This window comes from Diaphorina citri, unplaced genomic scaffold (assembly GCF_000475195.1).
Source record: "Diaphorina citri unplaced genomic scaffold, Diaci psyllid genome assembly version 1.1 scaffold467, whole genome shotgun sequence".
Classification (NCBI taxonomy): Eukaryota; Metazoa; Arthropoda; class Insecta; order Hemiptera; family Psyllidae; genus Diaphorina; species Diaphorina citri.
The window spans coordinates 161,230-177,475 of record NW_007377902.1 but is presented as its reverse complement, the minus strand read 5'-3'; the positions used below and the strand labels follow the sequence as shown (position 1 = coordinate 177,475).

Below are 16,246 nucleotides of genomic sequence, written 5' to 3'. Positions count from 1 at the left end.
CAGGGAGTAGAGACGCGAGGACTCAACACGAGGAGAATCTTTTTCCTCCCGCAGAGTTTTAGCTTCATTTTTGGTTTTTTCATGTTTTTAGTTTTCTCCGTTGAATATTCGTATTCGCTTTGATCGAAAGAAAAACTACTACTTTGTATGAAATTTGTACCTACTCCTCACATATCACTGAAGTTATGCAACGTTGAGCGTGGTTGGTAGCTGGATGAGTGACCACTTAGGGAACTTTTAGGGCTCCTACACAATGCGCTGGATGAGGGACTATGAGGTTTATGATGAATCAGAAGAAGATGATTTCGACATAGATCCAAGCTATTTCGAGTATGGAACCCCAGATCCTAGTATACCAGCCAGTACTGTACCTTGTGGAGGATGTGGGGCACATCTTCATTGTCAGGTTAGTGGTCTCCCTTATAAGGAAAGGAAAGTCCAACGAGTTAACCATTGTACCTACCACAGAGGTTGGTGGTCTCCCTTATTCTCTTACTGGTTTTCCTGTGTCATTTATCAATAAAGTAGTTTGCAAGTGGGTAAAACAAAGTTAATGAGGTAAATTCCTTTGTAAAATCATAAGAAAAAAATACCCTATGAGGCTTTCAAGGGCTCAATCAGGCTTAAAAACTCATCAGTCTTATCACAATTAGGTTTAGTTAAAGAATTTAATCCAGGTTTAACTAACCAATTTACATTACATTACATTGAAATAGGGGTCTTTTCTGACGATATTCCCGTGTGCGGAGTCCAGTATGCAGGACTATTGCACCCAACCATATGAACGAGAGCTCGATGTTGTGGGGTCCACGACTACATTGTAACAAAAGCTCATTTAGTTCTGAACTTAGTGATATTAATTTCAACAAGCTATGACAAGTTATAACAAAGTAATGGGCAAATCAAAACCGTCAAGTATATCTGGACCACCCTGTATCTGAAGTCACTGTATAAGTGTATAACCCACCTCGGTGTTGTAGTGGTCAAGACGCCAATAACCGGAATTTGAAAACAGGTCCACAATTTACCGAGAAGGAATACTACTTTTCTTTACTGTCATGATTTCTCCTTGAGAGCTGTGGAAGTTACATGAACAAGGTAAAAACGGAAAGCAACTCTACTCAATTACTACTTTTCTTTACTGTCATGATTTCTCCTTGAGAGCTGTGGAAGTTACATGAACAAGGTAAAAACGGAAAGCAACTCTACTCAATTTACCTATTTACCTTTTTTATTCAGAGATCAGTGTCTTCCTCTTCTCTTTACGTTTACATTTACACCATGCCCACTTTCCACATTTCCTTTCCACAAACTTTAAATTTTAAAAAATCCCGCCGCTCTGATTTTCTTCGATGTTACCTATTTACCTTTTTTATTCAGAGATCAGTGTCTTCCTCTTCTCTTTACGTTTACATTTACACCATGCCCACTTTCCACATTTCCACAAACTTTAAATTTTAAAAAATCCCGCCGCTGTGATTTTCTTCGATGTTTACATGTGTGAAGCTAGCAATGTAAGCAATGTTTTTTTTCCATCGAAAAAAAAGCTATTGCTATCTTCACATTCTTCAATTTTTTTTATTTTTTAGTTCTTATCACTGTTATCAGTCAGTTAGGTACCTACTCATTTGTTCCATCCTTCAGATTTCCTCTTATTTCAGTAAATTCGAGTTTCTGAATGAGCAGAAACATTACCAGAAACTAGGAAGAAAAGAAGTAAGTACTCGTTAACAGATATATCTATCTACCTAGTTAGGCGAGTTAAAAACAATAAAATATGTATTCCACAATCTTTTTTGAGATGGGTGGGTTGAAGGACTGAATTCAGTCACACCTTAAGGTGTGTTTCCATTCACACATTCACTTAGAATCAGCCAATGGAGCAGTTGCAGTTGGGTAAAAATTATGAATAAAAGGTCGATTCCTACGTAAAAAGTTGTGAAAAATCCAAATCTGAAGTCAAAACTCCGAAAAAGTAACTTTAAAAGGTCGAAAATTCAATTTTTAATTGCCGTTCTAATTAAAAAGTTCAAAGAGTTGTGACGTCAGACTTAATGACAAAATGCGCAGAAACGCTTGCGCACAAACAAACAAAGCGGGAGTCATGAGTTATGACGTCATCGCCTACGGGAGCATATGTCGTGACGGCAAACTTTACGATTTATCAGTATTATTTAAATCGATTTATCTCGGTATCTAGAAGTCGTAGAAGAAAAAGAAAAATTCCGTTGGTCCTCATTTTTCCTGCTCTATGACTTTGAAACATCACACAAGTAAGCGCAACTGATCTATTACTGTATTCCTTAATTTAATTTACTTACATAATTATAAAAAATGTTCTGTGAGTATTTATTGAATAAACGAGGCTTGAAAAGAACCTATCACTGGCTCTTGCAGATACATGAATCTCAAAGAAATATGTATCCGTTGAAGGTATCACAATAAAACACAATATTTTAAAACCCAGACCAATTATTTGTTATCCCAAGCTTTGTGCTTTCAATTGATTTACTAGAGCAGTGCTTTCACTCTTCATGTGTTGAATGTCTTTTTGTATCTGCAACAAGTTTTCTCCAATGTTTTTACTACACAATAGATCAATTTGTTCTTCTAGGTTTTTCATTTCTTTCTTCAAGTTACCTATTTCTGTAACAACTTTCACAATATCATTACAATCTGTATGAAGAGTAACTAAATATTTGTACGCTTTTCTAGACATTTCATCTCTAGAAACATCCCTGAATATCATTTCATCAGCTAGAGTAAAACACCGTTCTATTTTACCATTCACATTATTTAGCTGTTTTTGTACTCTAGATCTGAAACTTACCTCGGACGATATCCTTTATCAGATGGGTGAAAATAATATCATGACGTAGTCGATTTCCTATTTATTATTCTACCTGTGACTGTGAAATCTGGTCTAATTGTAAATTTCTATTCAGGTGACGTGTATTTGGTTGGCTGCACCAATGTGGGGAAATCGACTCTCTTCAATGCGTTCCTCCAGTCTGATTTGTGTAAGATAAAAGCTTCTGACCTGATTAGTAGAGCTACAACGTCTCCATGGCCAGGGACAACTCTCAATCTTTTAAAGGTAAAATCTGAAGTAGTGTATTTGTTACCGGCATTCTATGTAATACCTAGTCATTCCAACTTGGCACAGAGATTCAATAAATTATATAGATCAAAAGTATCCTTGATCCCTGTTTCCAGAAGGTACGGTTCGGCCGTTATTCCGGACCAAAGTTCCGCTATTTAGGGCTATACAGGGGAAAAAAGCTCAAAAGGAACTAGCGCTACTCACGACTTTACCTTTAGCCACAGGTCGCTCAAATTTTTGCCGACAGCTTCCATCATAGATATTAGAAAGCTGTCAAAATTTGTATGAAGTTTTATATCATTTATCTTCTCCTTGAATTTCAGTTTCCAATATTTAAACCTACGCCACACGAACTGCAAGTGCGTAATGTGCGCCTCCATGAAAGAGCCAAAATAGATAAACAGGAGAAATATCTCTACGAAGAACAGAAGCGCGCTTTCAAGTGGAAAGATACGGGGGTGAAATCTTTAGTTGGTAAGTGTGAACTTGGGTGTATTATTATTATTTAATTATTATTATAACAGTTTTTGATAGAGGGAACTCTAAGTGCCAAGGTCTTATGGTCCCGAACGCGAAGAGAGAAGGAAGACAGGATAGGAGAAAGCCAGCCGTTCCGAGAACCAATCTTTTCCGTTCAGGATAAAATCCGCCCCGTTCGGAAATCGAACCCCCGACCAAGCGCTTACAAGGCAGACGTTACAACGTAGAAGCTGAAAGCGTTTTATGGGACCAGAAAGCACCTATAAAAGTAGGCGTTCAAATGGCAAGGGTTCACTTGACCACTTGGGTAGGTACCATTAACGTGCTATCTCCGGCGCCGCTGGTTAAGTTTTTTTTTAAATTTATATATTATATAATAATTATATGTTTTATTTTTCAGCCAAGGTTTATAACATCCGGATAAAGATGAGGTTTAAATCAAATCTACTTACATTCAGTTCAGAGTCGTTAGAGTGATCATGTATAATCTGCTTGATAACTACCAACTGATCGTCAAGTAATTTGCGGTAGAGACAGATTGTTCTGAAAAATGGTACACCATAACAAAAACTAAGTTTATTTTGTGACGTGCAAGCCTAGTTACCCAGATATTGGAGAGTAAAGGCCCGCCCACTTTTCGTTCGGAAAAAAATCGTATCGTGTGAACACTCATATAAATTACAACACCTACAGGATAGGTATTCGGAAAAAAATTAGATTAAACTCACGGCAAGTGGGAACGGGCGTCAAGTAATTTGCGGTAGAGACAGATTGTTCTGAAAAATGGTACACCATAACAAAAACTAAGTTTATTTTGTGACGTGCAAGCCTAGTTAGATAGTGGAGGGTAAAGGCCCGCCCACTTTTCGTTCGGAAAAAAATCGTATCGTGTGAACACTCATATAAATTACAACACCTACAGGATATTCGGAAAAAAATTAGATTAACACATACAAGCAGTTGATACGGCTTTTTTTATCACAAGTCATAGGTAAATAACTAATTATGTGTTAGGTATTTACATCATTAATTGTACAAAAACCTCAAAGTAAAGGTATTTTTTTATAATGTTCACCCCTAAAGCTTTTAATCGCTTCTTATTGGAATAGAAACGAGAAAAACGTCATGGGCCAATAATAGGAACCATGATTTTATAGGGAGTTCCAATTGTTCGCCCATGGGGCGAACATTAGGGACATGGCTAAACTTTTGATCCATTTATTCGCCCATCCCTTTTAAATGGTCTGTATTAAAAATAAAAAATTGGTACTTTAACCAAAAGACGTGGAATATTGTCTAAAGCTCATTACCACTTAGCTAATCGTGCCTTCTATTTAACATTATTATCTGTGAAATAGATAGGTATCACATTTATCATAACTGATTTTAAGATCTCGAGTCCATAAATTACCTACTAATCTCTGTAATCTTTCTGTACTCAGTTATGTATTTATTTATTCAATCATCTCCACTACATAATTTGTCACTTCACAATCCAAGAATAACTACATCAAGTGGTTTGGTGAAATCTGCAAATTATGTAGATGGTTTTGGTGACAAGTCATCTCTACATAGGTGTGAATTAGCAGATTAGTACCTACCTAAGTACCTGTCTTTGCCTCTTACTTAGGTAGTCTCTCAACACCTATAACTACCTATCTATCTATCCAGGTACTTGCTTAAACTTTTCTTGACATTCAAGGTGCTAAATTTTATGCGAATATGCAAATATTAATGAGAAAAAAGTTTCTTCCAAATTTGGTAGGTATCTTGTTTCTTCTTAAAATTTAAAATTAATATTTTTTGAATTTTGAACTTTTTGATTTCGGAATGGGAATGTTGTAAGATGAAGGAAAGAAAAATGGCAAAATTATTTAATCGTAGGTATGTAGGGTATACTCGTATAGTTTCGATCTTTTAACACATTCAGCGTCACTACATCTATAGATGTAATAGTGAAAACCGAATCTAGTGTGTCACTTACTTTCTATATTGTTCCAATATGTATAGCTATAATGTTATTTATACAAAACTGTAGCCCACAATATTATACAACTGTTTATTTTATAAAAAAGAGGACATCTATAGATGTTCATGACACATCACATACCCTGACATAAGGGATTAACAAGATAATACATCCATAGATGTAATTTACTTCATCTATGGATAATATTACATCTATAGATGTAATATACCTCATCTATGGATAATACAAGTTAAGTAAAACCATGTAATTACATCTATAGATGTAATAATATTACATCTATGGATGTAGGTACTTCAAAAATACAAATCACCCTCCATTTTTTTTCAAAACACGCATGCGTCACTTGGATCTTTCAGAACCACACTACCAAGGAATGTAATGCGTCACCAAGATGTTCAAGTCCATTATTTCGTATTGGAACATTACATCCCTGAATGTAAATATGCCAAAAATAGGAGTTGAAAAAATACATCCATAGATGTATGTGACATATCACATATGGTAAACGCATTACATCCATGGATGTAGGTGACGCTGAATGTGTTAAACTCACGGCAAGTGGGAACGGGCCTTAACGCGTCTGTATCTTCCTTGTAAGCGCTAGGTCGCGAGTTCGATTCTCGCCCCGGGGCGGAATTTATCCTAAAGAGATAAGGTTCATTCTCAGAACGACTGGTTTTACCTATCCTGTCTTCCTTCTCTCTTCGCTTTCGGGATGATATAACGCTCTCGTATTCGCCTATGAAGGTCGATCATCCTGCACCCAGCCATTATAACATTATGATGAATGTAGAGAAGTCGAAATTTATTTTACACCTGTACTAGAGAATGGAACTTTGGCCTGCCTTGGAAGGACGAGAAGTAATCTTGGTCGCGCGACCCGAACCCAACATTGTGTCTGCTGATCTGGTACTCTCTTCAGCAGGTGAGAAAATAATTCTCGGTATAAGTACTGCTTTATTCAAACAGTCAGTTTAGAACAAGTTGTTCTATTTTACTAGGTGCTTTGTTTGTTGCTAGGTGGCTCACCGATTTTTTTTCTTTTCCTCCTCCCTAGTTACTATTGTAACTTCTAAGAATCTTACTTGTATAATAAGACTGACGAAAATCATTTAGTAGAGTATAATTATCATTATTTAACAATTTGTCTGATTATTTTACTTGAGGAATTACAAACACTTGAATTTATAATTAAACTTTGAGATCTCAAATTAAGGAAGCAAGTGTTGGTCTCCAAGTCTCGATAGACAATGATGGATATGAAAAATAAGTATTTGAGAGAAGGTGAGCCACAACAAGCAGCAGAAGAACCAGAAGTTAATGTCAGAGAAGGTGAAATAGAACCAGAAGTTAATGTCAGAGATGATGCAGTAGAAGAAGAAGTCAATGTCAGAGAAGGTGCAATTGAACCAGAAGTTAATGTCAGAGATGATGCAGTAGAAGAAGAAGTCAATGTCAGAGAAGGTACAATTGAACCAGAAGTTAATGTCAGAGATGATGCAGTAGAAGAAGAAGAAGTCAATGTCAGAGAAAGTGCAGTAGAACCAGAAATTAATGTCAGAGAAGGTGTAGAAGAAGAAGAAGTCAATGTCAGAGAAGATGCAGCAGAAGAAGAAGAAGAAGAAGAAGAAGTTAATATGAACAGAAAAAAGAGAGGAAGAAAGAGGAAACACCAAGGTCAAACAAATAAGAGTGCAAAGAAATTGAAAAATGCTAATGAGAATTATTTCAATTATAAGGGTAAACTTGTAAACAGTAAAAATTTCAACTATAACATAAAATGTCCTTGCAAACTGCAATGTTACAAAGAGATTCCAAGAGATCTGCAAGAAAATGAGTTCAACAACTTTTGGAACTTAGGTGACTATACACATCAGAACATGTTCCTAACTAAAAATGTTGAAGAAAAAGAAAGCACTGTAGATGAAAATGGAAATAACAAAAAGGGAAAGAAGCTGTTCACTCGATCATACAAGATTGGAAATACTCCAGTATGCCGAGAAATGTTTCGTAATGTCTATCAAATTTCAACTAAAAGAATTAATACAGCTCTCACAAAACTAAGAAATGGGAATTTACAAGATCTACGTGGTACTTTGCAAGGAGGACAAAACAAGACATCTCCTGATAGTGTTGAAAAAGTTAAAGATCACATCAAAAAGTTGTCACAGTATAAACCCCATTACAAGAGAGGTCAAAAAGAATCAAAGTTTCTTTCTCCTGGAATGACATTGGAAAAAATGTATGAACTGTACATGGAATATTTAATAACTGTAGTACATAATCATAAGATGAATGACTTTCTGGAAAAAGGTGTAAATGAACAACGAAGCTTTCTAAAAAGTCTGGAAACTTACCTCGGACGATATCCTTTATCAGATGGGTGAAAATAATATCATGACGTAGTCGATTTCCTATTTATTATTCTACCTGTGACTGTGAAATCTGGTCTAATTGTAAATTTCTATTCAGGTGACGTGTATTTGGTTGGCTGCACCAATGTGGGGAAATCGACTCTCTTCAATGCGTTCCTCCAGTCTGATTTGTGTAAGATAAAAGCTTCTGACCTGATTAGTAGAGCTACAACGTCTCCATGGCCAGGGACAACTCTCAATCTTTTAAAGGTAAAATAACGGGCCTTAACGCGTCTGTATCTTCCTTGTAAGCGCTAGGTCGCGAGTTCGATTCTCGCCCCGGGGCGGAATTTATCCTAAACAGATAAGGTTCATTCTCAGAACGACTGGTTTTACCTATCCTGTCTTACTTCTCTCTTCGCTTTCCGAAGGTAAAATCTGAAGTAGTGTATTTGTTACCGGCATTCTATGTAATACCTAGTCATTCCAACTTGGCACAGAGATTCAATAAATTATGTAGATCAAAAGTATCCTTGATCCCTGTTTCCAGAAGGTACGGTTCGGCCGTTATTCCGGACCAAAGTTCTGCTATTTAGGGCTATACAGGGAATCAGAACAAAATCTGAAGCTTATTGTGATATGAAATTACACAGGCATATCATGGTTGTGATACCACGCAGAATCAATATAAATTCCATCATGTCCCCAAGATATTCATCATGCATGTGTTCACAATTCTTCAGACATTATGTGACTGCTAAACGAAGATCATTCTCAGAACCAATCAAAGTAAAAGACGAAAAGAAGCTAATGTTTGAAAGAATGGGAGATGAATTATTAGAAGAAAACATTAAAAAAGTTAAACACAAGCTTTTGTTCAACTCATATATTTGGTCTGGATTAGATATACCCAAATCTTATATTGGAAAGAAAAAGTTAATCAACAGTAAATTTTCAGATAATATAAGGTATGATGAAATAGTCCAAGATAAATCAATACCAATATCCCTGAAATTTTTAGGAAGTCTAGGTAAGTTTGGTTTTATTAAAGTTTATGATTATCATTATTTCCCCTTGCTAAAGAAATAGCAAAAGTTGACTCAAAGCAATCACCCTATTTAGGGCTGATTGAGAAGCTGACGAAAAACACCGACCCCGTCTGTACATGGGAAAAGGCAAAGAAAAAGAAGATTATTATTATTAAAAGAGAAAAGAATAATATTAATAAAACAACACTCTTTTTCTTCCAGGAAATCATCAAGATCCAGACGGTTTGCAAAGTAAAGGAGCTGGGAAAGAAAATTCTACTGTCCCAAGTGAAAGGGAAGAACATGAGCAAAACAGAGAAAAAACCCCTACAGCCACAGTATTCCCTTATCAAATAAACACTACCACTGGAGATGTATTGGAAGAGAGTAAAGAAAGTGACCTATCAGAGACATCTCAGACCTGGACAGACCTTGTTTATAGCGGGATTGGGAAGATTGGACTTCGTGGAGAGTACTAATGACTTGTCAATAAGGTAAGGATTACCTTATTGTTAAAAAAAGGTTATTTTTGCATATTTGTAAACTTTACCCATGAAATATCAAATATACAAGACCTTGTTTATACTGCAGGAGTAAAGAGACTGTTCAGTCTCATTCCAGCAGGATAAACAAGGTATATTCTATTTTACCTTTGGGAGCCGCAATCCCATAGAGCCGATTCGGGGCGAGCCAAGATTTTTTGTTTAACATGAATAACAGCGCCGCAGGCGAAATTTTTGTGCGCCGGGCCTTATGCAGTGAATGTAAATTTATTCCTCAATTTTGTCAGGTTTGCAGTGATGGCATCGAATGTTCTACCCCTCACAGCGTGCTATATGAAGGATGCTGACGAAGTGTACAAGTCTCTATTAGGAACAAAAGCTTTCCATGTACCTTGCGGTAGTTCAGAGAGAATGGAACTTTGGCCTGCCTTGGAAGGACGAGAAGTAATCTTGGTCGCGCGACCCGAACCCAACATTGTGTCTGCTGATCTGGTTCTCTCTTCAGCAGGTGAGAAAATAATTCTCGGTATAAGTACTGCTCAAGTTGTTTAAAACAAGTTTAAAACAACTGTCAGTTTAAAACAAGTTGTTCTATTATACTAGGTGCTTTGTTTGTTTGTTGCTAGGTGGCTCACCGATTTTTTTTTTTCTTTTCCTCCTCTCTAGTTACCTACTATTGTAACTTCTAAGAAAACTGACTTACTTGTAAAATAAGACTGACGAAAATCATTTAGTAGAGTATAATTATCATTATTTAACAATTTGTCTGAAAAGGAATTTTTCATTGTGTTAAGCATACTGAAATGCTCATAAATATCGTTCCCCAATTAATACACCTAGATAAATTTTATGACTTGACTTGGACTCGAACCACCAACTTCCAGATCCAAAGTCCAACGAGTTAACCATTGTACCACTGAGGTTGGTGGTCTCCCTTATTCTCTTACTGGTTTCCCTGTGTCATTTATCAATAAAGTAGTTTGCAAGTGGGTAAAACAAAGTTGATGAGGTAAATTCCTTTGTAAAATCACAAGAAAAAAGACCTTATGATAAGAAAAAAGACCCTAGGTTTTCAAGGGCTCAATCAGGCTTAAAAACTCATCAGTCTTATCACAATTAGGTCTTGTTAAAGAATTTAATCCAGGTTTGACTAACCATTTTACATTACATTACATTGAAATGGTCTTTTCTGACGATATTCCCGTGTGCGGAGTCCAGTACTTAAGCAGGACTATTGCACCCAACCATATGAAAGTCACCACGTAACAAAGAGGTAATCATGCAAACTTTCTTGAATTGCAACTTGAACTTTCTATTTTATCAACAATTTTATAATGATCCCCTGGGTTTTCTAGGACCCCTCAATCCCTGGGTACCTGCCGCGGGAAATATTTTCCCCATGCTCCAAGCCTGATCTGAAGGCCATTGTGTGCCAGAGATGTCACCTAATGAAGAACTACAACATGGCACTCAACGTGAACGTAAAGCCAGAGGATTATGAAAAACTCCTGCAACCGATCAGACGAATGAAGGCGCTGGTGATTCTCATCGTAGACATGACAGACTTCCCGTGCAGCATTTGGCCGGGAATACTCAATGTTATCGGTAGGATTTTTGTATGTTTTAGAGGTTGGATAGAAAGAAATGTAACTACGGTGCGGAGGTCTTATCATCCCGAAATCTGAGAGAGAATAAGGGCAGAATAGGAGATGTTTGCAAAATCTTATTGCTTACCGCTTACCGCTATATGTATGTTCTTGCATACTTAACTTCCCGTGCAGTATTTGGCCAGGATCATAGTCTTATCATTCCGAAATCGAAGAGAGAAATAGGGCAGGATAGAAAAAAGCCAGCTGTTCCTAGAACGAACCATATCTGTTTAGGATAATGTCCTCCCCAGGCGGTAATCGAACTCGCGATCTAGCGCTTACAAAGTAGGCGCACTAAAAATATAATGAGTAATTAAAAATAAATATTAACGAAATCCTAACTTAGGGGCGGGATAATTATGCACGAGTACTTATAACTGTAACATTTGATTTCAGGTGTAAAGCGACCGATATTCGTTGTGGGTAATAAAATCGATGCTATCCCTGGAGATAGCAAAGGTTGGCTTAAACAGGCGGAACAAGCATTGCGAGATGCTCTCCCCACTCAAGCCAATGTGTTGGATGTATCCTTCATTAGCGCCAAGACTGGCTATGGTATAGAGGAACTCATCACCAAGATATACAAGATCTGGGAACTGAGAGGTCAGTTTTTATTTCCCCTATCCTCATAGAACCCCTATCCTATGCGAAACTATTCTTTTGTCAGAGACTTATAAAGTATAGACATGTAGGTACTTTACTTGAGGAATTACAAACACTTGAATTTATAATTAAACTTTGAGATCTCAAATTAAGGAAGCAAGTGTTGGTCTCCAAGTCTCGAAGAACAATACATATGTGACTTCATGAAATATTGTCTTTTTATGGAATTCCAACTTGATATTTCAAATTGCTAGATCTGAAACTTACCAACAATACATATGTGACTTCATGAAATATTGTCTTTTTATGGAATTCCAACTTGATATTTCAAATTACTAGATCTGAAACTTACCTCGTTCTTGGTTGAAAGTACTTACCTTTTCAGGTGTTTTATTTAGCTTATAATAATATTACATGTTTCAAAGAAAACGGGGGCGATGGCAGAGAGTCAGCCATTCCGAGAACGAACCTTATGTGTTTAGGACAAAGTCCGCCCCGGGCGGGAGCATTTATACTTCTAAAACTTACTTTCCGAGTTTCTGAGGATCATTGATGTCCACAGTTTTCTTCTCAATATAGTCTCGCAGTATCTTGTGGTAGAAGTCATCGTCGTCAAATACCTCTTCATCATACTCCTCCTTTATCAAAGCTGTCTCTTTGTCCTGAAACAAACACACAAGTAGTGGCAAACGTGATTTTCTTATCATGATATCTCTGTGTACTTGATTTTAAATTATTTGTGTTTGTCTTTTATTTTTTTCAAGGACCATTCTTTTGTACTTATGGAATAGCTTTTAATTGGTTGATAACTTGCATCTGTTTGTGTTTTAGGAGACAACACAATATCATTGCCCAAAAGTACCTACTAATGCCCCTCCTACTCGCCCAAAAAGTGGCTGTAAAACACTAGAAAAATCAAGATTGTTTTGATTAAAAAGTAGATTCCCTTCACCCCCTCAAAGATAAGATCAATGAGAAAGAAGGAATAGCATGATCAAATAATGATTTTAAGATTTACAGAGGTTTGATAGAGGGAGCTGTAACGCTAGAAACATACATTTCATTCAGGGTGACCACTAAATCCACTAGGTAAGCATTAAGCATGCAAATCACAAAGGCTACAGAATATGACAATTATGACATTTATTTGATCATATTGAAGTATTAGAAATTTATAATTCAGGCTATTGGTCCCTAAAAGTATATCAGTACCTACTTGCAGTGATGCTAAAGAGTTTGTTTTTCAAAGAATGAAGACAAAAAAATTGTGCTATTACTATAAGCTGTCCTATCCAGAACAGATAAATTATAGGTCCCTCTGGCTCTGACATATTCTCAGTTGCTGTCACTTAAAAATAGGTATCTCCTTTGAATTTGGTGTTGATATAGAAAACAGTAGTGATTAGTGATCTAGTGAATGTAGGTACCAGACATATAGATATTATGTATTTATAAACATTATGTAAACTGCTGTTAGCCATAACATGTTCAATGTGTAAGTCATGCCATAATCATAACTAATATAAGTACACAAAGGTAAAATCTGAAGTAGTGTATTTGTTACCGGCATTCTATGTAATACCTAGTCATTCCAACTTGGCACAGAGATTCAATAAATTATATAGATCAAAAGTATCCTTGATCCCTGTTTCCAGAAGGTACGGTTCGGCCGTTATTCCGGACCAAAGTTCCGCTATTTAGGGCTATACAGGGGAAAAAAGCTCAAAAGGAACTAGCGCTACTCACGACTTTACCTTTAGCCACAGGTCGCTCAAATTTTTGCCGACAGCTTCCATCATAGATATTAGAAAGCTGTCAAAATTTGTATGAAGTTTTATATCATTTATCTTCTCCTTGAATTTCAGTTTCCAATATTTAAACCTACGCCACACGAACTGCAAGTGCGTAATGTGCGCCTCCATGAAAGAGCCAAAATAGATAAACAGGAGAAATATCTCTACGAAGAACAGAAGCGCGCTTTCAAGTGGAAAGATACGGGGGTGAAATCTTTAGTTGGTAAGTGTGAACTTGGGTGTATTATTATTATTTAATTATTATTATAACAGTTTTTGATAGAGGGAACTCTAAGTGCCAAGGTCTTATGGTCCCGAACGCGAAGAGAGAAGGAAGACAGGATAGGAGAAAGCCAGCCGTTCCGAGAACCAACCTTTTCCGTTCAGGATAAAATCCGCCCCGTTCGGAAATCGAACCCGCGACCTAGCGCTTACAAGGCAGACGTTACAACGTAGAAGCTGAAAGCGTTTTATGGAACCAGAAAGCACCTATAAAAGTAGGCGTTTAAATGGCAAGGGTTCACTTGACCACAACGCCATTCTTCCTAGTAGCCTAGTACTACTATTGCAAAGGGGAATATTTACTACTGTCTTTAGAAGTAGAAAACTGAAGGCAGCATCACGGGACTTGGTGTATTTTATCTACAGGACATATAGGAAGAACGTTTGGTGCTGAAAATACTGGTGACCGAGAGGCGGAACTATCAATGTCTAAGGTAGATCCAAAGCGTCTTGTATCCAGGGATGTGTTTAATGAGAAGGACAATTTATTTGCTCATGGGAAATGGTGCTATGACACACCGGGCACAGTGCAGCCTGATCAGGTAACAAATCGGATACCACACTACTACCTAAAGCCAGCCAGGTAGACCTGATCAGTTTCGCATGTCAGGTCTATCTGATACCTGCATATTCACTATCACGCAGATCTGATCAGGTGTACCTGCTAGTGAGTGGCTGGCCTTAGTATATGCACCTACATTTCTTTAATAACGTTACTATACTGGATACCACACTACTACCTAAAGCCAGCCAGGTAGACCTGATCAGTTTCGCATGTCAGGTCTATCTGATACCTGCATATTCACTATCAGGCAGATCTGATCAGGTGTACCTGCTAGTGAGTGGCTGGCCTTAGTATATGTACCTACATTTCTTTAATAACGTTACTATACGCAAGTCATATCAAAGTTCTGATTGTACTCCCACTATTTTTCTCAGTGGTGTAGTGGTCAAGACCAAGCTCGCCTGGTAAACAGGAGGGCGTGGGTTCAATCCCAGCCGACACATGGAATTTTATCCTCATTATAACTTGAGAATTTGACTGCGATATTAGTAGTGGCCTACTGCTGGAGTAAAGGTACTTTTTAAGCTCGCCTGGTAAACAGGAGGGCGTGGGTTCAATCCCAGCCGACACATGGAATTTTATCCTCATTATAACTTGAGAATTTGACTGCAATATTAGTAGTGGCCTACTGCTGGAGTAAAGGTACTTTTCAGTCCTATGCGAGCCGTATAAATAAGCACTACTATTATTATTTCCAGATCATTCATCTGCTGACTACAGAAGAACTTGTGGCCACATTGCCCAAGTCAGTCATACGTCCGCGTGTATTACATCTCAGACCTGGACAGACCTTGTTTATAGCGGGATTGGGAAGATTGGACTTCGTGGAGAGTACTAATGACTTGTCAATAAGGTAATCCTTACCTTGTTAAAAAAAGGTTATTTTTGCATATTTGTAAACTTTACCCATGAAATATACAAGACCTTGTTTATACTGCGGGAGTAAAGAGATTTTTCAGTCTCATTCCAGTTTGATACATCCAAGTCATCGTCTTCTGAACCTCTGTTGAACACAAAGCAAGCAGGAAAATGAAGTTAATTCTGTAATTAAAGTATTGAGTTCACAAGTCCAAGTACCCAGCACTAGTGTATTGGTATTAATAAATTAGGATCATAGTGGTGAGGAAAAACTCAACTGTGCACACATTCCTTACAGGGTAACTCTACTTGATTGACTCCTAAATCTTAAAACAATAGATATTTTGGTAATTATTTGGAAGCCAAGACAATGAAAAAGAAAGCTTTTTTATGTTTAACACAACTCTACAATAACATTGGTTACTGCTCAAAATGTGAAAGTTCTTTTTTATGTTTTACCTAACCCTATAATAACACTGGTCACTGCTCATTTGTGACAGCTCCTTTTTGAAGCAATTTTCCTTTGACATGATTTTTGAACAAGCACCTTTTTTTTAAAGTAGATATACTTACAAAATACTATAGTCATCTTCATCATCTCCACTATCCCCCTCCTCTTCTTCTTCTCCTTCATCATTGTCATCATCTTCTAGATCAGAACCATCACTTTCATTTTCATCACCACTTGCTGCTTCTTTTTCCTCTCCCTCTTCTTCATACTCATTATCAGATAAGCTTCCAATAGATTCCTCAGTTTCATTTGGTTTTGGTTTCTCCAATGAATTAAAATAGTCACCGAAGAGTTTTCAATTGCATCCCTCTCTGATTTCTCAAGATCTTTATCATTTGAAGGATCTGTGGTAAGTTAAAACCTTGTTTAATTAAAAGGAAGATCTTTTTCTTTTTTATGGTCCAAACTGAGTAAAAGCAAAAAAAAAAAAAAAGTACTAGGTGCAATCTTTGGAGGTCCAAGTTCTAGAACATCTAAATATTATTTCCTAAAATAACATGTCATTCTTAGATTGAATTAATTTATTT

General features: G+C 37.0%; 1 protein-coding gene and 1 long non-coding RNA gene across 2 annotated transcripts; both read left to right on the top strand.

Annotated features, from left to right (window-relative positions):
* The first annotated feature begins 249 nt into the window (after window positions 1-249).
* Window positions 250-15,207, top strand: LOC103509102 (nitric oxide-associated protein 1). The gene is made up of 7 exons (XM_008473691.2): window positions 250-406; window positions 10,814-11,063; window positions 11,504-11,710; window positions 11,775-11,785; window positions 13,576-13,726; window positions 14,152-14,327; window positions 15,049-15,207. The coding sequence occupies exons 1-7, from the start codon at window positions 254-256 to the stop codon at window positions 15,205-15,207; spliced, it is 1,107 nt and encodes a 368-aa protein (XP_008471913.1). The 5' UTR covers window positions 250-253.
* LOC113467383 lies at window positions 2,949-3,510 on the top strand. The gene is made up of 2 exons (XR_003391473.1): window positions 2,949-3,097; window positions 3,427-3,510. It is a non-coding gene; the product is annotated as an uncharacterized LOC113467383 (long non-coding RNA).
* Window positions 15,208-16,246: the final 1,039 nt, after the last annotated feature.

Excerpts from the sequence above, each read along its gene's own strand:
- LOC103509102 (XM_008473691.2), top strand. The coding sequence starts at position 254 with ATGCGCTGGATGAGGGACTATGAGGTTTATGATGAATCAGAAGAAGAT. Across the intron at positions 13,727-14,151 it reads GGGGGTGAAATCTTTAGTTG|GACATATAGGAAGAACGTTT; the intron begins GTAAGTGTGAAC and ends TTTTATCTACAG. Across the intron at positions 14,328-15,048 it reads GCACAGTGCAGCCTGATCAG|ATCATTCATCTGCTGACTAC; the intron begins GTAACAAATCGG and ends TATTATTTCCAG.